General features: G+C 44.4%; 3 protein-coding genes across 5 annotated transcripts in view; 2 read left to right on the top strand and 1 right to left on the bottom strand.

The window, feature by feature from the left end:
• Positions 1-416, top strand: part of CD81 (CD81 molecule) — a 29833-nt gene extending 29417 nt beyond the window's left edge. Inside the window, exon 8 of the mRNA XM_014887305.2 lies at positions 159-416. Within this exon, the coding sequence (XP_014742791.1) occupies positions 159-221 (63 nt within the window). The 3' untranslated portion in view covers positions 222-416. The remainder of the gene's footprint in view (positions 1-158) is intronic.
• A 9499-nt stretch (positions 417-9915) lies between these two features.
• Positions 9916-14345, top strand: TSSC4 (tumor suppressing subtransferable candidate 4). Of its 3 annotated transcripts, XM_088166671.1 has the most exons (4): positions 9916-10056; positions 10435-10556; positions 11382-11454; positions 12545-14345. In XM_088166671.1, exons 2-4 carry the CDS (start codon positions 10471-10473, stop codon positions 13634-13636), a joined length of 1251 nt encoding a protein of 416 aa, XP_088022797.1. In that variant the 5' UTR covers positions 9916-10056; positions 10435-10470; the 3' UTR covers positions 13637-14345. The 3 variants fall into 3 exon arrangements, with proteins under 3 accessions (XP_088022797.1, XP_088022795.1, XP_088022796.1); XM_088166669.1 differs by lacking the exon at positions 11382-11454 and having other exon boundaries at positions 10039-10056; positions 12505-14345; XM_088166670.1 differs by lacking the exons at positions 9916-10056; positions 10435-10556 and having other exon boundaries at positions 12505-14345.
• Positions 14346-16268: 1923 nt separating this feature from the next.
• Positions 16269-19348, bottom strand: part of TRPM5 (transient receptor potential cation channel subfamily M member 5) — a 35472-nt gene continuing 32392 nt past the window's right edge. Inside the window, exons 22-24 of the mRNA XM_014887325.2 lie at positions 18650-18722; positions 17751-17841; positions 16269-16686 (exon numbers count right to left, since the gene is read on the bottom strand). Of these exons, the coding sequence (XP_014742811.2) occupies positions 16586-16686; positions 17751-17841; positions 18650-18722 (265 nt within the window). The 3' untranslated portion in view covers positions 16269-16585. The remainder of the gene's footprint in view (positions 16687-17750; positions 17842-18649; positions 18723-19348) is intronic.

The following is a 19348-nucleotide window of genomic DNA, read 5'->3' as shown; positions in this document are numbered from 1 at the left end:
AAAAATGGGATGTAACATTAAAGCGGGGCTTTTGCCACTTTGAAGTGTTATGCTCGTGGTTATTCGCCAGTAGTGTCACAGTGGGGGACCTTGGGCTGGGGGGAGCTCCTGCATCGTACTGGTTGTTGCCTCACTGGTGCCCCTGTGTCTCTCAACAGATCTTTGAGATGATCCTGAGCATGGTGCTGTGCTGTGGCATAAGGAACAGCTCCGTCTACTGAGCCGTGAGAGCCAGGCAGGGGAAGGGGGGAGCAGGGCGGACGGCGCTAGAGGGGACCCCAAGTGCCACCGAGTGACCAGGAGACATTTCAACAACAGACAAAGAAAATTATGTATATAAATGCTTCCAATATTACCATACCGTACTTACCATTTTTATTTCGAAGTACTTTTTTTTTTTTTTTTTTTTTTTTTTTTTTAAATAAATAAAACTTTCCCGTATCTTTGTGGCTGAGTTAGTTACACATCAGTTTTGTGTGATGGGAAAGCTGCTGTAGCAGGAGATCAAGTCCTTCCTCCCCCTTCCCCACCCCCAGTAACTCAGAAGTAACATTGGTGGAAGATGTGTGGAGGAGAAGGGTGCAGCCTGGTCTCAGAAAACTTTGCCTTGGTTTTACCAACTTTTTTTAATTGGATGCTGAAGCAGAATTTAGTATTCTTGTTAATTTGTAGTCATCTTTTCTAACCATCACCCCAGCTCCCTGATGTTTCCAAGCTGTCCGTAGGGAAGCCTGGCTGACTGTCCAAAGCCTGGGAGAGAGGGGAAAGGATACAGCCCTCCATTGCCTGGGTGCAATGTATCCCAGGGGAAACACAGGCATTGTTCCTTTCCAGCCTGTTTCCATTTCTAGGTCAATCCTTAACAGAAGTCATGCTGAAACTTTTTTACTCTCTAATGAGTAAAAGTGTTTTTTGGTTTTATGATTTTTTTTTTCTTGGGGCTATAACTTTATAAATTGGTTCAGTTCCATTGGTTCATTGCATTAAAAGGTCAGTGGCTGGGGGTGAATTTTAGTCCCAGCTTTTCAAATACAACAAACTGAAAATTAAATTACTTTTTTAATGTCCTTCAGTGTTTCATTATAGACATATGTTTCAAGGAGAATCTAGTTCTATATCAAGTTTCCACTGTTAAGCTAATGCTCACATAGAAATGGTATTGGAAATAGAAGAAAACATTAAAAAAAAGTCCTTGACTTTAGAAATCCTGCTTTTATATACTGCAGGATGATGCTTGGGTGTTCCCAGCCCTATGAGTACATGCTTTAAATTTCATCTTTGCATCACTCTCTTGTTCAGTGAAATTATTCTTAATTATAGCATATTGTCACACACTGTAATATTGCTCAGAAATTGTCATAATCTGATAATGAAAAAAAAGGTTATTTTTAAGACCTTCCAGTTCTATTAACAGCAGATCAGCTTATAAAATCAAGGTAATTTAGCATGTTAGATCGCACCAGTTGAAACACATTCTTGTGATCTGGTAACTTTGGTTATCACTTTGATGTCTGTGGCTTTTTTTATATGCCACTCTGTCACCATGTAGATAGAGGGGGAGAGTGACCCAGGAGCTATGTAATAAAATCAGAGTGTCACTAAAAAGATGATCTATATGTATAGTTCTATAGATATATATTTTTAAGCAAAGCCTTTTCCTTAGCCGTATGGGCACTTGAGCTGGAAATTATAGTATCTGTCAGCTCTTTTGCCACCTTGAAGCAGGTAAGGGGAGGAGTTTAAATTAGTGATCACTTTCCCCACTTCAGGATTATTTCTGTTTCTTAAAGAATTTCACTCTCCCCCTTTGTCACAACAAAGAGCTTCAGATCTGATAGGGAGGGAGATCTGTGATCATCAATCATTTTAAACTAGTACCTTGTCTACTGCCTCTGGCTGTCAAGGCTGTTGCCACTACAGGATAGAAAATTCCTGCACTGGGGCAAATTGATCCATTCAGAAGTTTTTCTTCCCTTCTACTCCCCCCTTTCCTCTTCCTGCCTTTTAGTATATAGGGCCTTTAAAAAGTATATAGGTAAATATATATAGATATATATATATCAAGTTGTGCTGGGTAAAGAGGAGGAGGTGCTTCAAGAGATCTTCATATTAAGGGGTTGGACAAGAAAAGATTCAGCCTTAGAAATAGCCTTAAAGCAACACTGCCCTGAATGTCCATGTTGTGCACATTGAGAATGAGAGGAGGTTTTGCAGTAGGTAACCCCTTCCCCTGCTCCCCAGCGTAGCTCCTTCAGGTCATCTGCTCTGTTATGTGGCCATATGTATATGCATCATCCAAGCATGTGTGTTTACATCTATGTGCATCAGGATTGTCAGCATACAGAATGGATGTGTAACTTGCCACCTTTTTTGTTGACTGTTGGTAAATGTGTATAAATATGCCATTAAGCATTTCAATTCTGTTTTCTTTTCCTTATACCGTATTTTTGATATTGTTCAGTATTCAGTTGATGCTGTGTGCATAGCTGGAGCTCTGTTTGAAGACAGACTGGGTCTCGATGCAGGTCAGGTGTGTCCTCAGACATTGTGCTTTAAGGGTTTGAATTGTCCCAGGCAGGAGCAATTGGGAAAAAGTGGTACTTGGAGAGGGAATCTGAGAGCTGTGAGAGGAGGAAGAGTGAGAAGTTTGCTCAGACTGTGTCCCACAGGGGTTTCAATTCACCCTCTGGCTCATTTCAGAGGTGGCTTGCCATTGTGGAGAGTTCCAGAGGCAGCTTCCTGGGGCCTCTCATGTTTCTGGGGATGCTGCAGGAAAGGTGCTCAAGGAGGGGAACAGCTAGAGAAGGGTCATGAGAGCAGGGACAGAAGGATGTTTGCAGAGAGGACAATGCATTCTTTAGTTACCAGCTGAGTCCCCACACTTGATGGGATGGTTCTCAGCTGGAGGAGTCAGCCCTGGGAGAACAGGGACAGAGAGGAACAACCATGCTTAAGAACAATGAAGTAGTTGAGAAACCCTCTCTGAAAAAACTACCCACTTGGGTCTCCTGTGAAGCTGGACCTGAGTTAACACAAACTAGAAAGGGAGCTGTGAAGGGCTGAGGGGACTCACCCCATTGCAAGCCCTCAGGATCCAAAAGCCACAGGGCTCTTCTGCCAGTTGGTCAGTCCGAAAGCTGGCTGAGGTGAAGGGGGAAAACCCACTAGGCAGGACTCCTGCTCTGCCCCAGCGCCTCTCCTGCATACCTGCACCTTTGTGTGTGCAATGTGGCACCCTCAAGGTAGAAAAGGATGGAATTGGAGGCTATAAATACAAACCCCTCCCTCTCCATGGAAGCATCCTTCCTGGAGCTAGTGGCAGCTGAGAAAATGGCTGTGAGCTGAGGTGGGGATGAGGAGTGTCAACTGTCCAGGTCTGAGTTCAAAGACCGCATCGAAAGGTCAAACAGAGCCGCTGACAGCTTAACTGAATGCTTGGGATTTTTTCATACTGTGGAGCATGCCACAAATCAGTGTGTTTAACTTCTTTCTGCCTTTTTTTTTTTTTTTAAGAAATGAAACAAAAATCAATTTAATAAACATTTCTCATAGTGTGCATAGTGTGATGAACTGCTGCAATTTTACAACCAGTTAACCTTAACACCAGGATGCTTTGTGAACCAGGCTTCGACAGCATGGGTTTTTACAGCCTCTGGGAGGGGGCCTGCAGGCAGGCTGAGGATGCATCCGGACTGGTGCTGAGGGAAGGCAAAAAGGGCGCTTGCCAGAAGTGGTGGCTGCTGCAGTTGTGCCCCCCCCTCAAGGGAAGAGGGGCACAGCTGTAGGGGAGCTAATGTGGATTCCAAAAAGCGTGACTGTGCTGAAATTTGGCCAGGGGAGGGGGAGGGTGTGGTGGCAATCCTGCACACACTCCAGGGGCTCCTCCTAAAGTGACCAGAAATGGCCCTAAATGCCCTGTGCTGCCATCTGGGCAGGGACTGGGCTGGTCTGCTTTCTGCGGATGGTCTGGTGATGCCACCATTGCTGCTCCCACCTGCCCCTTCACACCATCACGGGAAAGCCTGGCTGAGAGCCAGGTGGGAAGCCAGGTGCTGTGATCCCTCAGTCGCCTGCCTGCCCCTGCCCTGTCCTGGACTTTGTGCTGTGTTGGAATGTCCTGCGGTGGCTGCCAGCCATTGCCTGTGCTGGTACAGAGAGGGAGGGGATGCGGGGTGAGGGAGAGCAAGGAGGGACCACAACGGTGAGCAGAGAAAGGCAAGCCCTGCTCCCAGCGGCTGTGCCTGTGCTGTGAGATCATGCCCATCTGTTGTTCTTTCACTTGTTTACCTGAATGTTAATGGAGTCAGACATAATGACTTCTGGAAAGAAAAAAAAAAAAGTGATATTTAAAAACAATAAACAAAAAAAGAAACAAAGCGATTCCCCCTTGTTAGTGGATTTTTAATGATGCATTGTCAGATCTTGTTTCCTTCCATCGTGTACTGAGTTCTGCCATGTCTTCCAAGGGAACAGGCTTGTCTCATTCTTGTATTCAAGCAGAATTTGGGCTGCAGGGAAGACCGTCCTCAGCTGACCCTCTAGGTGGTTTCCCATGAATGTGATGCTTTTTGCTTTGTGCCTTAAAACGTTTGGGTTGTGACACTGCATTGTTGCTCCAGATGGGGATAAAATTATACCAGCCCTCTGGAGCTAGGATTAAGCTGATGTGAGTCACTGTCAGACCCACGCTGGTATTTGAGGGGGAGAAACAATAGTGGAGACCTACTGGCAAAGCACAGCATGTATTTGGCGTCCAGGGTGTGTGCCTTGGGACCTCAGCCTGGAATTATAGCTGCGATCTTAAACCTTCCACAGCTAAATGCAGTCCCCTCTGTTTGCACTTCAGGTTGGAGTATGTGCTTGAAACAGATGAGCTGAATATGATACTGGGAGAGGAGTGGGTAAAGCAGGCCCCTTTTAAGGTTGTGTGGAGATATGGGTTATCCTTGGAAAACAGCAGTCCTGCCTTGTCAGAGCACGGGAGGCCACGTGGATAACTGACTGTCAGGGGAAGGGTGGCTGGAGTGCTTGCAGCTTGTTTGTGCTCAGAGTGCACGGACAACCCTGGCTTACACTTCTCTTTAACATTTTTCTCCAGAGGTCTGAAGGACCTGGAAAGTCACTGGAGACCTTACTGTGGAATTCCGCTGCCTAGGAATGTGACTGTGGAATCTTTTTTTTTTTTTTTTTTTGTGAAACAAGATTTTTCAGGAATTAAAAATACAAGCATGAATTTTTCTAAACTAGACCATGCCAGGATTTTTTCCAGTGGAAATTATTTTCCTTCTCCCTCCCAAACTGGTTTATTTTTTTTTTTTTAAAACCTCCTAAGAGTGTTTCTAATGAGAAGTTTTGGAGGTATTTTTTGCTTTGACGAGCTCTGTTTCAGAAGCTTTTTCTGGGTTGTTTGCTTTCTAAGTAGCAATGAGCCTAATTGTCTCATACTAAGACAGCTGTGATTAACATGCATAAATTGCTTGTGCCATTCCCTAATCAGAGGTTATCGAAGCTGTAACCAAGAGCTGCAGTATTCTCACGGGAGGCAATGAATCCAGCCAGCTCTCCCATGCCAGAGCTGCTTATGGTGGAGGTTTCTGCAGAGGAAAGCACCCTCACTGCTGGATGTGGCCGCACCCTCCTGTGCCTGCCAGCTCGGCTAGCCAGGCTCAGGGATGAAGGATGTATTTAGTGGCTGTGCTCACATTCCTGCTCTGATCCACTGTTTCCTTTGCTGGGCATGACAGCACGGCCCTTCCAGTTAGGGCAGGAAGAAAGGTGACTATTTCAGCAATCTCATTCACTGTCGGGGTTGCGGTAGGAACTGTGGCTGCACCAGGGAGTCGGCACCAGTGGAATTACAGTCCCGAGGGAGGAAACATCTGCCACCAGTGGGTGCTGACGGGGAGAGGGAAACAACTACCTACCTGAGCAGCTCTGGACTGAGTGGTAGACACAGGCTAGGAAGCCCAAGTCCCATAGGTACCACACTGTGCACCTGAACTAGGTGTAGAGGCTGCATATTTTTCCTGACCACTCCTCAGTTTCAGCCTGGGGAGCATCACATTGCCTTGCACAAGGCATAACCTAAGCAAAGGGATGCAGAAGTGCTGTTCAGTGTGACCCCTTCAGCTGACCTCTGGCAGCCTGATGCTTTCACTTCAGTACTCAGGGACCTGGAGCAAACAGAAAACACCTCCCAGGTGTTGAAACTGCTGCAAACTGCTGAAACCCACGTTGTTTTCACACTTGCAGACACATTAGAGGGTATATAAACTCCGCAGCTACTGTGGATTGCCTGGTGTTTCTCACTGGATTTAGATGACCCAGCTCAAGTGCCAACGGTTGCAAGTAACACTTCTAATTACAGAATCACAGATAAGGTTTAATCACACCTTTCACTTTTTTTTTTTTTTTTTTTTTTTTTTTTTAAGTGTTTCTTGGCCCTGCTTTGCTAGGGCATTCCCTCATGCCAGCACACAGCTTTTCTGAATACTGAGAGGTGTTGGTGTTGGGCCAGGCGAGATGGTGTGCACACAACACTCTGCCTGCTATCTGCAGGCAAACCACTGAGATTTCCTCCAGCCAGGATTCATGCTGTTAATGCGAGGCTCAGTGTTGGTTGATGGAGCTCCCATAGGTCTTGTTGGAACAAGAGGTCTGGGGAGTTTTAGGGTCCTGTGGGTTTTTTTCATTAATGTTAACTTCAAGGCCTATCAGCTGGTTCCAGTGACCTTTATCAGCCTTTCATTACACTTTTTTTTAGTATCAGGCACTTTGGGGCAGGGATTGGAAAAAGGAAAAAGCAGCAAGATTGGGAGAACGGTTGTCTTAGTGCAAATATTCTGTAGTTAAATCAAAATTAACAGACACCCCCAACTGGTTTTGTTTCTTTTTAAAAATTGAACTAATTGCAGAGAGTATTAATTTTGCTCATAAAGGACTTCAGTTCCCTCCCACACATGCAATGTCTCTAACAAAAAAAAAGGGGTTGTGGTGTCTCCCTGCAGGTCCTCTACAGGCTGGCAATAACATTGTTATTGTGAAGAATAGAGTTGATAAAGACCTTCATAGCCTGCCTGCATTAAAACTCACTGCACAGGAACTAATTTTATGTAGTTACCTTAGGGGAAAATAGCACCAACATGGGTAAACAACACTGAAATAAATCTAATCAGCTTGCAGGACCAAATGGAAGTATGAAGTAAAAACAGGTAAGCGAAGCTCAATGTAGAAGAGAGGTGGTATCAAGCACTGAATTCTGAAAACCCACCCCACAAGAGATTTCAAGGCCATTTGTAGGATTTCATTCTGGCAAATGGGAGAGGACAACTCATTTATTTCCCTCAGTCTGTACCAGTCTGGTTTGGTATGACTGCTTTCTCCCAGCAGACAAGGTTGCGCTGGCCATGACTCTGGTTTTCCTTTTTGCCTGCAGGAAAATACTCATTTCCCACCCCACCTCCCCTCAAGAGCTCCAGCATCAGCTGCATGTGGCCACATCTGAGTAACCACACTCCTTCCAGATGCAGGAGATGTTGAAAAATGCATCTTATTGCTCCATCTGGCTTGCAGGATCTGGGTGGCTGCTGGGGAATGGCTTGCTGCTATTAGCCATGAGGAGAGGAACCAGTGGTACCCCAGGTTCCAAGGAACAGCAGCAGGAGCCTGCCAGGAACAGTTCCTGGACGGGGCCAAAGGACAGATTTATTTGCAGGAAAGGAGGATGAGGCGCTCATGATGGGGCTGAGGCTGCTGTGCATTTTCACATGCCACCCCCACACACACGGATGTGCTGGTTTCCTGCAGACACATGGAGCCATCCCTACAAATGAGCAGCTCCTTGGAGCCCGCATGATGGATACAGCCTGCTCATTTGGATGGTGGCCTGTGCTGCAGCTCAGTTCTACCTTCCAGCCCCCTTTTCAAGCCACCTCAGTTCAGGCCAGCAAGGGGAAAACACTTTACCATCTCCTGGTCTTCAGACTCTGACTCATTATTTTTATTTCAGCTGTCGCCAAGCAATAGCTAAAGTCCCAACACACCAGCTTTTCCACTGCTGCAAGCTGCCTTGTCCTCAGCCACCAGAGAACGAGCAGCTCAGCCTCGGTTCTCTGCTTGTGATACTAAATATCACAGATTCTATCACAGAATAGGCTGAGTTGGAAGGGATCCACAAGGATCTTGGAGTCCAACTCTTAAGTAAATGGCCTGTATGGTGATCAAACCCACAGCCTTGGGTTTTATTAGCACCATGCTCAAACCAGCCAAGCTAATTTAATGAATAAAACAAAAAGGAAGAGGATACATTCAGGTTCCTTAGTCATCAATACACACAGCATCCAGGCAAAACGTGAGAACTTGTAGCCTCTGGAAATGGAGACATGGGGCTTGTCCCCTGAAGGCACCCACATCCACCGGTGACTGCGACACTGGAGGTGGTGTTGCCCTCTCCTGTTAGATCTCTCTGATCTAACAAAGAGCCAAGGATCAAAACAAGGCAGTGCCATTGTCTGCATCAGTCTGTTGTACCTGCCTGTCTCCACTTTTACAGAAATGGGACGTGCCACTGCTTACTGCACATTCTTTTTTCTGCCCGCTCCTTATGAAGCTCAGAGACTCTCCTGCTGTTTCCCCAGCACCCTAGACACAGTGTGTCACACAGCACTGGCAGCCCTTACCCAGGTTTACTCTTTCTTTGCTGTTTACTGCTCTCCTTTCCATTCTTGTTCACCTACTACAAGATTCATGTTTTCCTTTCCTCCCTCCATCTGGATACCCATTTGAATGCTTATGACCATACCACCATATGCATATACATTTAAAAAATAGAAGCACCAAATGGGGAAACACCTCTAGAGCTGTTATAAAACTACAGCATGACTCCAGCTAGACAGAAGACATTTTGCAATAACCTCATCACTGCTGCCAAGTATATTCCGAACACAGACCTTGTGTCATAAATTACTGTAATTAGCAACACTCCAGCAGGCAGAAGTATGTATTTAAAAGCTGAGGATGCGTATGAGGTGGCTGCAGTTTATATTACGGGTGAGTCACGGTGAGGCCCGGCTTGAAGGGAGCCACTGAAGCCTCCACAGCCGCAACATTGGCTGGCACAACCCCCCAGCACAGCAAAACCTTTTTCCTAAACACAGGGAAAACAAGCCAAATGCTAAAGCCTCTTGGGACATGTATTTGCGCTGAAATTTTGAACTTTTTGCTGAAATAAGGGGAAAAACAAAAATCAAGCGTCTTTGGCCGGTGCCAATAAAACATTTTCAGACAGAGTTCCACATCTTGACACACGAGCAAAAAATGTTCTTCTGGGATGGAGAATGGAAACTTTTTTTTTATTATTATTTGGATGGAGAGTGGTTTTATGCCTCAAGTGACTTGGGGTTTTCTGGTTTGAGAATAAACATGTAAGAGAAAAAAATAAACAAAAAACCCAAAACAAAACAAAAAATAAACAAACAAACAAACAAAACAAACAAACAACAAAAAAAAATTCGGATGTGTTCGTGGAGGCCAAGCCTTGCTTTTCCGATGAGAACAAAAGCTGTGACATGGGGTTTTATGTTTTCCCAGACTGCGACAGCGGAGGGCGGCGGTGATGCCGTGCCTGCCCCTCACGGCCCCGGCGGCTCTCCGGGAGAGCCCGGCACCGGGCCCCGCACCGAGCCCCGAGCCCGGCCCCGCACAGGCTGCGAAATGTCGGCGCTGCGGTGCGCCCTGGGAGCTGTAGTCCCGCCGCTCAGCACCGCTTCGCCCCGCTCCCCGGCTCGCAAAATGTCCCCCGCCGAGGGATGGCGGCCGCCTACAACTCCCAGGAGCCCCCAGGGAGGCGGGGCAGGGAGCGGGCGGCAGGCGCCGGCCCCTTCCGCTCCGCTTTCCCCGCCGGGAGTTGTGGTCCTGCCGCCGCTGTGGCCGCTCCGAGGAGCCTGGCAAGGACTCGGTGTCCCGGCGCGCCGCGGGCAGTGGGCGGAGGAGCGGAGGTGGGAAAGGCGGCAAGGCCGGCAGCTGCTGTGGAAGGTGTTGGGGCTGTGCGGTGCCGGGGTACGGGGGCTCGTTTCCCTTTCCATTTTCTCCCCCTCCCCTCCCTTCCCCGGCGGTTCGCGCTGTGTGTCCGGGCGGGTGGCGGTGCCCGGGGTGCAGGGCCGGCGTGTGGTGCGGCACCCGTGTGGTGCGGGCGGTTCGCATCCAGCAGCATCCCGGGCCGCGAAGGGCGCTGGGGCCTGGGGCCGAGGGGCAGTACGGCTGGGGCTGCACCCTGAGCTTGCCCTCCGCGGGACCCATGTTCCTTTCCCTGTTCCTCTTCCCCGTTCCTTGGAGCGGAGCCTGTGGATCCCTGTCCCGAGCTTTGGCGCGGCGCTCTCGGCGCCGTGAGAGCAGGCCCGTGGTGTGCGGTGACTGATTTCTCCCTCCTCCTCGCAGGAGGCAGCAGCAAGAGTCTGTGTGAGCAACAGCAGGATGGAGGAGCCCAGTGGGAACCTTCCCATCCGGAGAGACATCCTCCTCTCCGAGTCGTACTGCGGTCACGTCACCGTAACAAACCTGTGAGTGTGGGGTACTCTAAGGGCCAGCATGTTCGGCCGCTTCGTTAAGGCTAAAACATCTCCTTAGCAGCAGAATTTCTCCTTTCTGTGTAAGTGCCCTCAGCCAAGAGATGCCCATGATGAACACTTCTATTGCCATCTGAAAACAACTATTTCATTTAATTATGCACTTCAAGGCATTTTCCGAGTTGTAGTTGTTACTTTTCATGTGTTCCAAAGCTAAGCAGAAGACTGTATCATTTAAGAAGATTATTTCCTGCTAGGGGTTACATGGAGGGCAGTGTTTTCAAAAGCAGCTGTCAGATCCTTTCTGTCAAAGACAGCCAGACTTGACATGGAACATAGCACTCCTCAGAAGGTTCTCTGTGTTTTATACTTCTTGAAAATCTGACCCTAACTTTGAACATGACCTTTCTTTGAAAATAGAAGCATGTGTTACCCATGGTCTTTATAATTAGCAGCACTTAATATTTGCAGTGCGTAAGTATTATTTTTGTATCTTTTTAGCTGCATTTAATACTGTTTATTTAGTACTGGCTTTCTGCACATGCAAATTACGGCTTGAATTTTTTTAAAACCTCTCTTCCATTCTGCAGGATAAAGTTGGCAGTGTGAATTTGGAGACTGGGTAAATATAGTGGTGCCTGCCTTATTAGGCTGTGTGCTGTTCTTCTGCCAAAAATTCAGTAATATCTGCAGACTTTTATACCACCATGAGTTTGTGTCAGATTTAGAACCCTGTTCTGCATCTTTAGAAATTCAGGGGGACAGAATTATTTTTAAAACTACATTTCCAGTATCATGATGGAAATGTTTGTTTTCTAGGGTGGAAGTGCTGAGATCTTTGGTGGCTTTAACTGACCCTCAGGAGGGGAAGCTGACTCAGTCTCAAGAGAAAGTGAGTGACTAACAGACTTTGGATGTCTGTTTACTGCATCATTTCAGAAGAGCCTATAATTAGGTAGTCAAGCTTATTCTAATAATATGTTAGAGCTGTTTCCATAACTCACATGAGCTGAACCAAAACGTGTGTGTGCGCCAGCTCTGTTTCTAATTTCCCAGAAAATGGGTAGCTTGATCATCAACCACCTGAATTCAGCGAGGGTCCCTTCAAGCAGGTGGCACTGTCAGGTATTCCAGCTGCTCCTGAATGTCAGGCTTCAAATCACGCTGTCATTTACTGACAGAAGGGCCAGCTCTCACAGGCCTGTGGTCGCAGCCTCTCCTTGTTCCCATGTGCGAGCATGGCATGTGTAATTAGTTTTCTTTATCCAATGGGATTGATTTCTTGAGCTGGCTCGTTTTCCTGGAATCTAGTAATGACTTGAGAGCATAAAGCCAAAGGAAGGATTGGAGCTTGTACTTTTGCCACATTAAAGCAGACTTGGAACAGTGGCCCTGGTATTTTTGTGGGTTTTCTGTCACTGATGGGGATCAGTGATAGTGTCCTTTGTAACAGGCAGAACATGATGGCTGTTGGGACAGCAGGTACAGTGCTAATGCAATAAGGGTTGCACTGGCCAAATCATAGCCTGAGAAATTGGATGTGTTTTTGTGGGTTTTTACAGTGTGAATAAACACAGGGTGTAATATGCAGAGGTCATTGCTGTCTCTTGGAAGATGTATAAGAAGCTTTGGGGGATTCAGATAAACTCAAGAGCTTTATGTTCATCTTTTGGTAATTGGACCTGATGTAACCTGTAATGAAATTCAGTAGCATTACTTTCAATTACTTCATATTCTTGTATTCAGTCTTGTGTAAATCTTTAATTTTAATGTGCATTCATTCCTTAAATAATGTTTTCATTTGAAGCAAAATTGCTTGGGAATTCCTGAAGCACAGCTAACTGGTATATTGCAGTTATAATTACTTTGCATGACACAGAATGATGGTCTCATTCTTGGTTCTCATTTCACAGTTAAGTTTTTATGCTCCTTTGTATTCTAGGCACTAAACTTGCTGAGCATTTGGAAAACTGTATTTAGAGTTGTTCCTGGGCCTACATCAAAGACCTCAGTGGAGTGACAGCTCGAAGATGGGAGACCAGGAGGCAGGTGAGCCTTTTCTGGGGATAGTGGCTGATGGTGCCAGAGACTACGAAGGAGCTCTGCCCTCAGACACAGTGTCACTCAGCGATTCTGACTCTGATGACTTGGGACTGCCAGGTGAAGCAGAAGTTGATACAATATCTCCTGAGGAGCCCTCTGTAGAGGAAGGGGATTTCAGATCAGGAGAGACACCTGACTCTTCAAACAGCAGGCACAGATCTCCTGTCCAGCCATTCCATCTGAAGGGCATGAGTTCTACGTTCTCTCTCCGTAGCCAAAGCATTTTTGATTGCCTGGAAGAGGCAGCCAAGCTGTCTGTGCCCTCAATGCCTGAAGATAATGTTGTTGATGGGAGGTTTAAGCGTCCATTGCCTCCGACCACAGTTTCAGGTAACACGGTCCCAGAAAACATGGGAAGGCAAGGCAGACCAGTGCAGGCTCCCAAAACCTCTCCTGCAGTGCCTGACTATGTGGCACACCCAGAGCGCTGGACCAAATACAGCCTAGAGGGAGTTTCTGAGTCCAGTGACAAGACTAACAGGGCAGTGGCCATGGAATTTCTAGGTGCTTTGAAGAAAAGAGGGGAGCAACAGAGCTCAGCTACTCAAGATAGCTACACCCCATCCTTCAACCAGGACCCTTCCAGCTGTGGAGCTGGGAGGATTGTCTTCACCAAACCAACTAAAAGAGGTGTTGATGGACTGGAAAAGAAAACATTAACAGGAGAGGATGATAAGAAACAGATGAAGACAGATCAGAAAGGAAAATCTCTTAAAAAGACTGATGACTTGAGGGAAGAAGATAAGGTTGAGCTGGGACACTTAGACAGTGACAGTGGAAGGGCAGCAGAGGAGGAGGAGTGCATGATGGAGGGGGACCAGAACACAGAATATAAACCTGATGCAAGGCTTAGTGGTGCAGGTGAAGAGCCATCGCTGGGAACAGTTGGATTCCACTGCAGTAAGAAGAAGAGCAGGAAAAATTTCCGACCTAAAGTAGATGATGAAGGGGAGGAGGAGGAGGAGTCCTGAAGATTGAAGCACATTGGAGACATGCCAGAACTTGTCTTGTTCATTTTTTTTTTCTGGTCTGAAAACCATGTGATAGCTTTCTGTCCAACAGTTTGCATCATAGCCACCAAGAACTTTTAATATTTTAGAAATTAAGCTACCTAAAATAAACTCCAGACTTTCTGTTTATGAGAAGCTCATGGTAACAGGATAGTTGCATCCTGGCAGGAGGGAATAAAGTGTGCTTTGTTTGCTTGAACAGCTCCCTGGGTCTTGCTTTGGAGCTGAAGTATCCAAAGAAACAGAAGTGTTAGCTAAAAGGCTGCAGGGCTTCCTAGTAACTCTCAGTTTTTGGAATTGGTCCCAAATCCTGTGGAATCCTAGAGAAAAGGTGATGAGCTCATTATGTAGAGATGTTTAAACAATGAAAATAAAATCTAGTCTTCCACTGGATGTGATTTCTCCTGGCTCTCCCCCAGGAAGGAAAACCCTTTAACTTTTTTGTTTAAAAACATCCTTCTCTCATTGCCTTTGAAGGTGAAAGCACAACAGTGCCCAGTTATGTGATGTGATGTGATGATCTGCACCTTTGTATGTCCTTTCCAGGAGGTGCTGCTTCCATGCTGATTCTGTATGTGGATTGGGGTATTTGTGGAAATGAGATTCTTATGCCAGAACTGGAGACTTTTTTTGTTCTATGTGATACAATAAACTTTCAGTTGTAACTTGATTTCATCTCTGAACTACCCTGAGTAATGCAGCTGTAGGAGTTCTACCAAATATTTTATTTTATTTCAGAACTGTCTTGAAAATTTTTTAAAGTGTTACTCTAACTTTGCCATCTTGTTAACTTCTCCCTCAAGTCTTATAGATTCTAAACCTCATATTTTTCACATTTTCAATCATTTTACAATATTTAATCCCTTCATAGGATGAGTCATCTCATACAATGAATCACATTGTAAGAAATGTCAAATATAGTGGGTTTTTTCCACAGTATTAGTAAATTTAATAAATGAGGTTGAAAGATTAAATTCTTTGAAAGGTTACATGATTTGGAACTCAAATTAGTTCAGGTCAGTTTGAACTGACATTTTTTTTGTCAGTATTCTATATGAACCAAACCCAAGGGTAGTATTTATAACTGTGTAGTGAAAGGTTCATTCTAAAGAGTTTGTGATATTTCTTGGTAGATTGTGCTTGCTTAAACTCTGAAGGGTGTTTGAGAGGATGATTTCTGGGGGGAGGTCCATCTTAACAATAATTTACTGGGAGGCCCAAATCACTTGGATTTTGTGTTTGAACAGATACATCATTTGGCAGAAGAAGCAGAAAACAGTGTAAAAGGAGCAACTGTGCTCCGTTTTTCTAAACTCACTTTGTAGTTTTCAGAGCAGAATGTATTTTCTCATGAAAATGTGCAGGTGGATGCACATTACAACATGGGTTGTTCCAGTGTATGGGAGTAGACACACTCAGCAAGTCCAAATGCATAGAGTTTGGGTTCCAGTGGATAATTGGCATGCTGATCACAATGAAAATAGTAGCCTTTTCAAAGTCGAAGCTGCTCCAAGAGCAGGGAATGCTGGTTGTGAGATATATGTTATTTCTTAACAAAAAGATGCAGCTCAGTAGTACACACTTAGTGGGTTTATGAATTCTGCTTGCCCAGGGTGAGGAACAGGTAGGACTGTCAAAATTCCATTGCTGCTAACGGAGCCATGGGCCTGGGGCACAGCTGAATAAACTGGACAAATGCCTGCTTCATGAAGCCACCATAACAAGATTAATATCTGTTAATAAAAGCCTCATTTTTACCAGAGCTGAGATTATTTTTTTTTTCCACCTCTGGTAACAGAAAGCTTTTGTGCAATCTACAATTACATTGCATAGAGACAATATTATATATGTGAGGAAATGCAGTTGAAGCTTATCAGTGTCAGACACAGCCCAATACTTCCCCCTTCTGATGCTGTTTATATTATTCCAAAGAAATTTCCCCTTAGAGGATGGTATTGATATTTTAGTGGTGTATCTTGCAAAATTCTAATTGAGCCAGCGAACTTTTGTATGCTAAAAATGTACAAGCCAGTGTAAGTAATGGAAAAAGCCACAAACAGCCCAAATTCCAAGTCTGCAGGATAATTCTTGGTACATATTCTTGCTTTAAAGTTTCTTAAATGATTTCTTTTTTTCCCCTGACCCTTGAGAAAGAAAAGTAAAATGAAACCAGATGCTTAGATCTCTAGAGGTATTCCATGTGGTGTGATATGTGGAGGGAAAGTCTCCTTTCCAGCAGGAAAGTGGCAGGAGCTATGATGGGGCATGGGAACAACAAAAACCAGGTGATTGCAGTCTCTGAGGTTGAGTGAGGAGCCTTTAAGAAGAAATACTAGCAAAGGAGCCAGCATGGGAAGAGAAACTGGTGAGTGCAATTGTTTGGGAGTTGTGGGAGCTCCAGGAACTGTGTGGATTGTAATGTTTCAGTGTTCAGGCCCTTTCCTTGGAAACTATTTCTTTATTTCCTTTTCTAAGCAGCTCAGGAGTACAAGCTTGATTTCTTGGCCAAGGAAGGAGCTTGTTTTTAAGTGTGTAAATGATTGGCCTTCCAAAGGGAGACTCCCTTGAACAGGGAAGTGTGGAATTTGGCAGTGATGATGGTGGATTGAGGGTGTGGTATCTGCAGAACAAATGGTATTTAGAAAATAAGGTGGTAGAGTCACCCTGGAGGAGAAAGCTTTAGTGGTGTTTGTGAAATGGTTTTGGAGAAAGGACCGAGTGCTATGGGAGCAGCAGGAAAGAAAGCCCCAGGAGCTGAAGGACCAAGACCATGAAAGTCTCAGTAATGTCAAGTACAGATAGTGCTTAGCAGAGAGAGCTTGTTGCCCTTAAGCCTTCAAGAGATGAGGATTTTACTTCTACAGCAGTTCAGTAGGACAAAAGATTTAATGTGAAGAAATAGAATAAAATTTAATTATCTGTGTATTCGATGTCAATCTCAAACTGATCTGCATGCTCTTCTCTTTCACTTCTTTGCAGTGAAGGCGCTTCCGTGTTGGCACTCTTCACACCTAATAGGATTGGAAAAGTCATGTGCTTGTTTAAAAGCCTTAGGACAAGGGGCACATAGTAATAGTTGCTTAAGAAACTTCAAAATGTTAGAAAAAAAAGACACTGTAGATTGTATTACTTTGCATTTGCTCAGTAAATGATAAACACAGGCTTATTTTTCAGCTGTTTAAATTTCTATTTTTTATACAGTTACGGTATTAAAATGTTTGGGAAGCCAGCTACAGGATGGAGATTTTTTAAATTGGAATACTGATAATGAAGCAACTCACATAAGTGTTCTACAAGCTTCTGACAGAATTAAGTAAAGCTTGAGGTCAGCTCAAATCTGAGTCACTTGAGGTCCTGTCATGTTGTGACTTTGAGTTTTCCAGCTACTTCTTTTTTCCATGTAGTTTATATATATGTATATGTGCTCAGTTTATGGGTTTTGGAGGCTATTTTGAGTAATAAGCAGCAATAGGTAGATGTTGAAATAGGTCATTAAGAAGGATATCCAAAATCTTTAATGTGTTGGATATCCTGCAGTGGCTGAGAAATAGTTCCTGTCTCTAATGATTTAAACTCCATACAGCGGAGTCTTGAGACACAGGATACGATTCTTAACTGACAGAAATAGGTGCAGCTCTAAAGGCAAATTAATTCTGCTAATTAAAAAAAAAACAACCTAGGATACTTGCTCAGTTTTTATTATAAAAGATTATTGTTATGCATTTTAAATACGTTTGTAGTATGTCAGTAGGATTATGTCATGGACTCAAGAAACCCCCAAGGCAATCTTCTGTTACAAATAGATACTTGTTTATGTGCTCAAACAGGGAGATATTGTTCTAACTCACACAAAGTGACAGTCCTTGCCCCAAAGCTTTTAAATGTATTTTACAAAAGGTAATTTTTTCATTCTGAAGTAAGAATGAAAATTCTGTTCCTTGTTTATATTTCCATTACTTCTAGGAATCTCCTAATGGAGTTATTTTCCAATCTTCCTTTTTCTGCCTTGCATTTTTTTAAACTACATTGTTCAGCTGTATTAATTAGCTTTTCCATTATTATTTTCAGTACTTACATGTATAGTTTGGAGTTGGTTGAGTGCACAAGAGGTTGGTTTTGGTTAAAACCTCTGCCATGGAGGAGATAACAGCTGTACAGTAGCAAATCTACAAAATAGGTAGTGATTCAATACCTGCTCTTTTTTGTGAGTATATTGCATTATCCCAAGCCAGCACAAACATACTAAAGCGTTCTGTGTGTTTCTGTTGGACTTGTATAGCTTGACTCTTTTTTCAGGAAGCCATAAAAGGGCTAAGAAGGGAGCAGGAAATTCTAGGAGGAGTATTAAGATTAAGACCTTTCAGCAAGGCCAAAATTATACAGAAGAGTTGTAGAGATAAAGAAAACAATAAGAGTTGTACTACGTAGCAGGTGGTTTAACATTTTCAGTCTGTGTAAGAAATGTTGTTTGTTTATATTGCAAGGGTTTGTCATCAAAAGTGCAAGACAGAATTTCCTGCTATTATTTGGATTTCATAATTGTATGCTGGACACTTCCCTTTTGAGGTGCTGGTACCTGGTGTCTTAAGAAAATGAGAAAAAACAATGTCTAAGATTAGGTCAGATGAGACAGAATGTGTGTATTTTCCAAGCTGACATTTAAAAAAAAGAATAAGAAAAGGACAAGAATGGAGGGGGAAAGATTGTTTCATTCCAGAAGCATCCCTAACAAAGGAAATAAAAACTCTCAAGTAAACTGCTAAAGAGAGCAAGAAATTTCTCCTTTCTATAGGAGTTTAGAAATTTTTCTTTACATATGTTTAGTACCAGAAGGTAATAAGGAAAGTGAAACCATATTACAGCTCTGGTTTTTTGTCCCTTTATCTCTAAGTAGGGTCTGCCAGACCATGATTAAATGAGAGAAAGAAGGTGAAATCCTAAAGCTGATATAAATACCTAGAAAATACTACTTACCTGGGCTTCCAGAACCTTAAATCGTTTTTCTTGTTCTTTCAACCCACTAAAATACTTAGACAAATTATCCACCCTGTGGAAACAAAGCAAACACCTTGAGCAAAAAGGAGAGGCCTCAGAAGAAATCATAAAACACAAACCATGTGTAACTTTACTACAGCCATGGCCCTTCACTGCAGTTCTGTGCTGCTCAGGCATCCCATAGCCCCCTAAAAGTTTTGTCCTTTTGAGGTGTTCACAGAAGTATTTTTTGGGCAGAGCAGCATCTCTGGAACACTCTCATGCCCCTGTTGCCCAGGGACTCACAAATGACAGATCAGGGCAGCTATTCAGCCTCTGGTGAGGGCCACTTAGCCTCAGTTGCTGTGGCAATCAAGGGCAGCAGAAAGGAACAGTTCTGTCTCTTCAGCCATTTGTGTCTCTCCCACCTGTGCCCAGTAGAAACTGATCCTGGTGTGAGAACTGAGGCCACAATACAGATAAGCCACTTAAAATTTATGCAAGCTTTTATTTCTGGAAACTGGCTTGATGGATAAATCCCCTTTTTCATGCAGTCCAAAGGGATTGCTTAAGGAAATTCCATATAAGGCCTCCAGATCAGCAAGGGGAATTATCCCCCTGCTTTCTGCATCCTTCAGCTGTTCTTCCATCAGTACTTTATTCTTAGCATAGGCTTGGCAAATCCCTCTCTGGTTTCTC

Source organism: Sturnus vulgaris, chromosome 6, assembly GCF_052056855.1.
Source record: "Sturnus vulgaris isolate bStuVul1 chromosome 6, bStuVul1.hap1, whole genome shotgun sequence".
NCBI classification, from domain to species: Eukaryota; Metazoa; Chordata; class Aves; order Passeriformes; family Sturnidae; genus Sturnus; species Sturnus vulgaris.
The sequence above is the reverse complement of the archived record's forward strand: the minus strand, read 5'-3'. Positions and strand labels throughout refer to the sequence as shown.